Source organism: Lissotriton helveticus, chromosome 5_1 (genome assembly GCF_964261635.1).
Source record: "Lissotriton helveticus chromosome 5_1, aLisHel1.1, whole genome shotgun sequence".
Classification (NCBI taxonomy): domain Eukaryota; kingdom Metazoa; phylum Chordata; class Amphibia; order Caudata; family Salamandridae; genus Lissotriton; species Lissotriton helveticus.
The window spans coordinates 702,786,620-702,795,942 of NC_136065.1; the positions used below are offsets into that span (position 1 = coordinate 702,786,620).

Genomic DNA, 9,323 nt, shown 5'->3' on the forward strand with positions numbered 1-9,323 from the left:
GCATTCACAAGTACTCAGACGTGCATACACAAGAACACAGATGTGCATACACAATAACACAGATGTGCATTCACAAGAGCGCAGACGTGCATTCACAAGTACTCAGACGTGCATACACAAGAACACAGATGTGCATTCACAAGAACGCAGACGTGCATTCACAAGAACACAGATGTGCGTTCACAAGGACTCAGACATGCATACACAAGAACACAGATGTGCGTTCACAAGGACTCAGACGCTCATACACAATAACACAGATGTGCATTCACAAGAGCAAAGATGTGCATTCACAAGTACTCAATCATACATGCATACACAAGAACGCAGATGTGCGTTCACAAGAACACAGATGTGCATACACAATAACAGATGTGCATTCACAAGACCGCAGATTATGCGTTCACAAGTACTCAGACGTGCTTACACAAGAGCACAGATATGCATCCACAAGAACGCAGATGTGAGTTCACAAGTACTCAGACGCTCATACACAATAACACAGATGTGCATTCACAAGAGCAAAGATGTGCATTCACAAGTACTCAATCATACATGCATACACAAGAACGCAGATGTGCGTTCACAAGAACACAGATGTGCATACACAATAACAGATGTGCATTCACAAGACCGCAGATTATGCGTTTACAAGTACTCAGACCTGCTTACACAAGAGCACAGATATGCATCCACAAGAACGCAGATGTGAGTTCACAAGTACTCAGACGCTCATACACAATAACACAGATGTGCATTCACAAGAGCAAAGATGTGCATTCACAAGTACTCAATCATACATGCATACACGAACGCAGATGTGCGTTCACAAGAACACAGATGTGCATACACAATAACAGATGTGCATTCACAAGACCGCAGATTATGCGTTCACAAGTACTCAGACGTGCTTACACAAGAGCACAGATATGCATCCACAAGAACACAGACGTGCGTTCACAAGTACTCAGACGTGCATACCCAAGAACACAGATGTGCATACACAATAACACAGATGTGCATTCACAAGAGTGCAGACGTGCATTCACAAGTACTCAGACGTGCATACACAAGAACACTTAAAAGTTACTGATCGAGCACTTTTTAAGACTTAATTTGCAGCAATAAAGGAGGAATAATATAAATGTTGTGGAAGCCTCATCAAGTGGAAAAAATATGAAAAAGGAAGAATACTTCTCTTTCTGTGAAAGTTGAAGACAGGTCTACAGCTGGAGCACACTGACAGGCCGCGGCCTGCCCTGTAGGAACCCGCCTCTACCGACTGCCTTCTTTTCCTGTAGAAGGCCTCCTCTGCCTGTAACATGCCTGTGTTACGTGCGCTGGCAATGCCTTGGAAATATTCAAATCATACAAGAAATTTTGGCTCTGTATGAAAACTGACATAGATTTGAGTGAGTCACACACACGTGGGAAACTGAAGAGACTGGTTATTTATATCACATTTTATTCTTTATTTTAGGTTTTGTTTTTAAATAAAGGATCTGATCCAAGGGGCATGGGGCGCTGAATATAGCAAGGGGAGGCCAAGAGAAATGGATTGAGATGGCACACAAGGCTTACAGAGGCCTGATTTACCGACCCTGGGAGAATGGAAGGCTTAGCTGGTCTTGTCAGTACTCGAACATCACAGCTAATGCCAGAGGTGAGAGTTAACTCACTCCTAGCACTGTGTTTTCCATGGGCGCAGCTTTTTGTGTGTTTCACGTCACGAGGCGTCCACTGAGGGGTCCTTAGCAGGGGGTGGCGGTGACAGTAAGTGCCGGAAAATTGTAGCCTTCCCCGGGCTGTGGCCCTCCCTCCCTCAGTGATGGCCGGGCCCTGCACTTAACTCACTGAGCCTCAAGGAAGGACTAGGTTTAAATGTAAGTGATTTAATCAAAACCAGCAGAAGAGACCATTTGAAAGGGGAATAAAGTCTGCAGGATGGGCGATCTATATGAAATCCGTGGCGAACCTCTGCCATAGTGTCAGGTTGAAATTTGAGAGTTGATACAATTGAATATGTAATGATAAATGTGCTGTAAATTTCACAGTTTTGGTCTGTCTTTTACCAAAATTTTCTTGCGGGGAGAATACCATCCCCCCTCCCCCAAACCCCTCTAGGAGTGGTTGGGCTCGCTCGCTATGCGCCGAACGGGGGCTGGTCTAGCAACATTTGCCAGAGCTGCTTTCAGTTCCCAGTCCGGCCTTGGCGGTCTCGGTGCTGTGGTTAGCTCGGAAACCGGACTGCGAGGGGTCGAGGGATCTGTTCGTCTCGCGGAAGGCGGCAAGCTGTCTGTTGACGGTCTTCTTGATGACTTTGGCAGGAAAAGGGAGGAGCGAGATGGGGCGGAAGTTCTTGAGGTCGGTGGGGTCCGCTGTTGGTTTCTTCAGTAGGGCGCTGAGCTCGGCATGCTTCCAGCTCTCCGGGAAGGTGGCGGTGTTGAAGGAGATGTTGATGATGTCCCGGAGTTGGGGTGCGATGATGGAGTCGGCCTTGTTGAAGACGTGGTGGTGGCAGGGGTCGGTTGGAGATCCGGAGTGGATGGTGTTCATCGTGCGCGCTGTGTCTTCGGTGGTCACCGTGGTCCAGGTGCGGAGGGTGGCGTTGGGGGGCGTTCGTTCGACGGTTGGGTGCATGGATGGTGCGCCGAAGCTGTTGTGGATGTCGGCGATCTCGCGGTGGAAGAACGAGGCGAGAGAGTCGCAGAGGTCTTGTGAAGGAGTGATGTCGTTGTTGCCGGTGCTGGAGAACCCCTTGACGATGCTGAAGAGTTCCTTGCTGTCGTGGGCGTTGTTGTCCAGTCGTTCCTTCAGTGATTTCTTCTTGGTGGTGCGGATAAGCTGGTGGTGCTTGCGGGTGGCTTGTTTGAGGGCGGTCATGTTGTCTGTGGTCTGGTCGAGGAGCCAGGCTTTCTCGAGGGTGCGGCAGTTCTTCTTGGAGCCCTTGAGTTCGTCGGTGAACCAGGTGGCTTTCTTGCTTCTGGGTCTGCTGGGAGGATTCTTCAGTGGCGCGAGGTCGTCTGCGCAGTTGGTGATCCACTGTGTGAAGTTGCGGGCTGCTTCGTTGGGGTCCGTTGTGCTGGCAGGTGGGTTCTGGTTGAGGGAGGTGGTGAGCTGCTCGCCGGTGATCTTGCTCCAGCTCCTGTGAGGAACCTGTTGTGGGTGGTGTTGAGTCGTGGTTCTTCTGAAGCTGAAGTGGACGCAGCTGTGGTTGGTCCAGTGAAGTCCGGTGGAGTGGCTGAAGGTGATGTGCTTGCTGGATGAGAAGACGGGATCAAGCGTATGGCCGGCACAGTGGGTGGGGGTGTTGACCAGTTGCTTGAGTCAGAGTTTGGCGAGGTTGTCCAGCAGGGCGGCGGTGTTGCGGTCCTTGTTGTTCTCCAGGTGGAAGTTGAGGTCCCCTAGGAGGATGTAGTCAGCGGAGGTGAGAGCGTGCGGGCTGATGAAGTCTGTGATGTCTTCGCTGAATTGTGTGCGTGGTCCCGGGGGTCTGTAGACGAGGGTGCCTCTGAGGGTCGTCTTTGGGTCGGTGTGTATCTGGAAGTGGAGGTGCTCGGCGGTGGAGAAGGTGTCGTTTGAGTCGGTCGTGATGCGGATGGTGTTCTTGTGTACGATGGCGATGCCTCCTCCAGTCTGGTTGACGCGGTCCCTCCGGGTGATCTTGTATCCGTCAGGGATGGCGATGGCGAAGTCGGGTGCAGAGTAGGCGTTCATCCAGGTTTCTGTGAGGAAGGCTACGTCTGGTGAAGTTGTGTCGAGCAGGTTCCAAAGTTCGATGGCGTGTCTGTGGACGGAGCGGGTGTTGAGCAGGATGCAGGATGCCTTGGAACCTTGAGCGTGGTGACATTCGAAGTGATGTCACCACGGGGTGTTCCACTACGCGCAGCGCTGTGGAAGGGGGGAAGGCATGATGAGTGGGAGATACCACAGTATTTCAGGCTGGTTTATTGAAGATAAGTAGTTAAGTCCAGAAGTAATAATGTACAAGCCCCACCAGGAGCAGCCAGCAGGCAGCTCGGCCCCTATCAACTGTGCCTTTCTTGAAACACCCAACATTCCACTGAGCATCATAACACTGTAACATTCTAGAGGCATTGCATGTGATGAATGAGGAGAAGAACAAGTATGGACAGAGGTATGGACAGAGGAGTAAAATACTACACTCTTCAGCACAGAAGGTATCGTAATCTCTAAGGATAGTCTTGAGTCCTCTAGAAATGATAGACATTTCAACTTAAGGGCTTTTCTGTGAATGGTAATCAAGGGCTAAGGATGGTCAAAAAACTCAGGATGACCAATGTCTGCAAAGAAATTGTGCACAAATTTGAGCCAGGGGATTTTGAGTGCAAACGTAGATCTAAGACAGTCTACAGTGATGGATTGATTGAACATAGTGTGATCAGAGGACCAGATTTTATGCCATAGTAAAACTGGCTGAATCCTAATCAAGGCTGCTAAGTAGGGAACTCCTAATTCGGAATCACAGACATAAGTTGAACTGCTTTTCAGAAGGGCAAGGAGATTCCTTAGGAATGCATTTTCTGCTAGTTCGCATATCCCAAAAGCCCAGACCAGTACTTGGCAGTAGGTCTACATTTGACCTTGTAGATAGTCATCAGTTCCCTCGGGTATTTAATGCCTAGTTTTCTGGAAAAATTCAACAAGGCCATAGTGGTTTTAAAAAAATGGAGCTGCCTAGATTTAATTGCCCATGACCAATTCCCAGCTTGATTGAATATAATCCCTAAATAGGAAACTGTGGCTGTAAACTGAATTTTAGAGCCCTCGATAAAGATGTTGCGAAAACGTGAGGCCCTATTCCCAAGTTTCATTGAAAAAGTTTTGGTGATGTTAATTTTTAAACCATGGTTCTGCATGAACTGGACAAATTCATCAATTAGTAGCTGGAGGCCAAGTGGAGGGCGAGCCATTAATATGGCATTATCAGCACAAAAAGTGCAGGGATTGGACGTTGTCCCTTTTGAGGTAAATATGCACACTTACTTGCTAATGTACCACCTACACTGTTAAGGTAGAAGTTAAACAAAAAGGGGGCAAGCACGCAGCCTTGACGTAACCCTCGTCCTATTTTAAATGGCTGGGTACAGTTGCCGTTAAGGCCATAATGTACTCTAATATATACCAAAGAAAGGGAGGTCTCCTAGAACCGTCCAATTTGGGACAAGGAGGAAGGAAATAAAGAACTTAAACAGTCCCAGTGTTCAGTCTTTGAAAGGGCCTCTTGTATACACCCCTCATAACTCAATAAACTAACCACATAATAAAAAGATATATAATTTTCAACATACAGTAAAACAATGAATTCAAACGACAGTGTTTTTTCTAAAAAAGTTTAGACAATTTGTTACAAATCATTAAATTAAATATATTGATAACAGTAATGCAGTATCATACATTAAAAAAATATATAAAATATGTGCCAATACATATAGAAAGCCCTTCAATTAAAAAGGTCAAAGTTATCACAAAGCATTTAAAATAGAAGACATATTAAAATTACAAGGTGCAAAGTTGTTACAAAGTGCAAAGTTGTCGACACAGCGTTTCGGTTTATTACGATATCACCTTCATCCGGACAAGATTCTATTTTAGAAAAAACATACAATTAGAAACAAGCATTTAATCTTTAGAAAACATTTTCTTTCACCTTCTAGGGCACAAGTCTATACTGGCGTATATTTTTTACCAAAATATTAAGTTTGCCAACACTGTATTTTCTACATGTATTATACAATACTAAGTTTATAATTATTGTGGTTGAGTTACGTGGGGTTATACTATTGGGCTCAAGGAAGAGTGACCTGTGTCACTCACAGGTAGTAAACACAGATAAATCATTATGTCTACCTTTGATAATTCGTTCAGCCTCTTGTTTGAATTAGGAGGTTTTTCATACGTGTTGACAACAACATATATTAATTAGATTGCAGATTTTTTATTTTCAGGAGATATATATATGTCTCCTTATAGAAACATATCTAATATCAATACGGTGGCCCCGCTCTGGTCCAGTCCTCAACACAGAGTTTCTGAGATTGAAAGGTAATAGTGAGGTACTGGGTTTTTAAGAACCGGCACAGATCCGGCAACCCAGCGGTGTCAGGGTACACCCAGAGACCTCGAGTCCTTCCTGATTCAGACCACAGAAACTCAGAGTCTTCTAGGTGAAGTCAAGGATCGATTTTATTGGCTGCAACCAAGGTAACAAGTGTCCTAGAAGTACAACACACGGGAAGTATATTCTCAGGAGACTGCTCGAATTCACAAAACCAGGCTTCTCTTTTTATACAAAATATTCAGCTTCAGGCAAACATTCTTCGAATTTACAGTATACCATTTACATTTCTTTGTTACAAAGGAAAAGCAGAGTCATGATGACATGTCCATATTTCACTTCGTCCAGCCCACAACAAATCACCCGGTAAGGACCAACATTTCATCAGATATCGGTGGACCCCCAATAAAAACGGGCACCTCCCCATCATAAAGCAAGTGAAGCAAAAAGAGCAGAGACAGATGTGAGCAAGATACGGCAGGTGTGTGTGCGATGAAAAAGGTTTTATGGCTTGTTGAGCCTTGATGCTATCTTGTTCGGCCACTGGGAGAGGAACTGACCTAACAGGTTCGGCCTGGGGCAATGGTTCCAACTTGCACAGGTCATAGGAAAGTCGATTAAGGTGTACGTGTCCTTTTGGAATCGAATTCAGCTGGATTATAAGCCTATGTAAAGGGCAACTCACAAAATGGCTGCCATACATAAAATGGAAGCCGAGGGTTCTGAACGATAATGATGATTTCGAGGTGAAATCGTCACTCGAATAGGCTGAAAATGCTGTACATGGTGTACTCGTCATTCTCGGTCTTTTGATACCAAATTCGTCATGTTTCGACTAAGTTTAATTCTCGAGTCCAGAATTATTTATGTGAGTCCAGGATTTTCAGAACCACAAACCCTCCTTTTACCCTTACATAGGCAATTAATCTATCCTCATGTTAATCTGAGTCCAGATCTATATTCCTAAAGTCATTGAGATGTTGCTGTAACATCATTCTAGTACTTAGTTCATCTCTTGATACAGGCTTCCTTACTCATGATGTAACACAGAGGCCACATATTGCAGGAGCACACTGTACGCACAGACAGAACAGGAAAAGAATGGCTAAGACCATCCCAATGACCATCAGAATTTTCCATCCCCAGGCGGATATCAGTTCCCAGAACCATCCCATTAACGACCAATCTCCTTTATCCACATGAATAGATTCGGAAATCTTATATAGGTTGGAGATGGCCTTGTACACTGTTGGAGCGTTATCAGGGATGAAAACACAGCAACTCGATTGGATCAATCTGCATACCCCACCTCGGTCTGCAAGTATGACATCTAATGCGACCCTGTTCTGAAGGGTCATAAGACGATCCGACTGGAGCTCAGCAGTCAGGTTACTAAGGGCACTAGCAGTTTCTATTACGGTGGACTCAACTACCCTTGTCAATTGCCTTATGTTCCTGCTGTTAGCCATGGATCCCCAGAACGGGAGAAAACCCTTTGCGAAGTCCCCAAACTCTTGTCCTGCAGTGTCTTCTTTACTCAAGACACCTCTAACTATCCTTGTCTTGTGGTAATCTGCCGCTGCTGTGTAGGTGGGAGGCAACAGGAATGAAACAAAACATGAGCCCGAAAAGTCAGGGGGCAACCATGTATAGGCTCTATCATGGCAGATGAAATAGGCACCCTTAGCTGCCAAAAACAGAGGGGAAGTCTGAGACCCAAAAACATACGTTTCAGTACAGACACTCTTCCCTAACTGAGCTCTGGGATTCTTGCCAGTACCTTGCAGACACAGGCGACCCTGATGGGGTACAATCCAAATCGGGGAAGATATCTTAGCTTGCTGTTTCTCACTTAGAATAGCTCCATATCCTGTCACGTTCCATCCTACATAGGCACTTATCTCATCTTCGGGGGTAGTTTCATAAGAAATATCATCCTTAATCATGTCAACTGTACCCTTGACTAGAGCACTATTCTTGGGGTTATCTTTTATAGAGCGTAGGGGGTAGACTTCACGTGCATATATGAACATTGTTCTGTATGCCCACACAGAACCATTGTGGCTGAATGGCAGGACCAGATAAGGGATACCTTTATCCATTGTGTGAGGCATAAGACCGCACACCCAACAGTTAGTCGTGTTCATTACAAGTTGGTGTTGGTGCAAGAGCTGAACAAAGGAGTTATTGATAAACTCTAATCTCCTAGCGGATTCGTGTTCAGGAAGGGGTTGAAAAGAATGTGAGGAAACAGTAGAAGGGGGAGGCATAGGCGATGAAGTGGGTGCAAATGTTACTCGAAAAGAGAACAAGACATAACTTATTAAAAATATCATCATACTGAATAACATGAAAATGCACAATATCAAAAAGCTTTTCTTTGTCATTACGGTACACATCCTGTGTTTAAAGTTCATTTCCTTGGCAGGTCTCTTCACCTCTGAAAACTCCATCCTCTCTAAAGTGCTGCCCGCGACGGGAGGTTGACTCTGCTAAGGAATGCCTCTGTCAGTCCAGGGCAACTCCCTTAGACCGATCAGAACTGCCGACCTAACGTCGTCAGCTGCACCCCAAAGACTTTAAGCAATCGCGGCCCTAGCAGCAGAACCCGGATGGCGGTTCGAAAAACAAAAATAAGCACGTTTTCTTCAGATGGGAGAGCTGCACTTAAAAAAATAGTACTTGGAAGGAAAAAAGAAATATCTTTATTTGTCCATAGGTCTCGGTCTCAAATTGTAACGTTCTCTTCCGGGTACTGTTTGATCCTGGAACAAGAGTTCAGGCTCTGTAGTGTTCAATCGCTTGGATGGTGGCACAGCCTCGTGCAAAATGTTCTCACTTTCACGTTCAGAGTTAGTTCCTTTTACACGTGCTTCACTGAGAGGTAGGTGACGTGGCACGGTTTTAGTTTCTGAGTCAGCGACACCCTTCTGGACCCACGGGTCATAAGGCGGAGAAAAAGGAATTCTTTTACAGTGGACCCCGTGGATCCAGTTGGCCTTCCCCTCCGCTCGAATGGCTGATCTTGTGGAAAGAAGGACGAGGTGCGGTCCGGTCCACCTGGGCTGGTCGTTCTTCGTTCTCTGGAAGTTCTTGACCAACACCCAGGATCCAGGCTCGATGGCGTGACCTGGAGTCTCAGAGACCGGAGGCAGGGTGTCGTGAACCTGTTGATGCAAAACACGCAATTTAGCCGTCAATTCATACAGGTAGTCAAGCAAAACAGGGTGTTCAATCTCGCTGA

At 45.9% G+C, this 9,323-nt stretch overlaps 1 protein-coding gene across 1 annotated transcript; it reads right to left on the reverse strand.

The window, feature by feature from the left end:
- Nucleotides 1-7,113: 7,113 nt before the first annotated feature.
- LOC144753354 (syncytin-2-like) lies at nt 7,114-8,496 on the reverse strand. Its single transcript, XM_078641076.1, has one exon. The coding sequence runs from the start codon at nt 8,494-8,496 to the stop codon at nt 7,114-7,116; it is 1,383 nt and encodes a 460-aa protein (XP_078497202.1).
- Between the last annotated feature and the right edge of the window lie 827 nt (nt 8,497-9,323).

What these genes read in the sequence shown, in the direction of transcription:
- LOC144753354 (XM_078641076.1), bottom strand. Translation starts at nt 8,496, where the DNA reads ATGAACTTTAAACACAGGATGTGTACCGTAATGACAAAGAAAAGCTTT.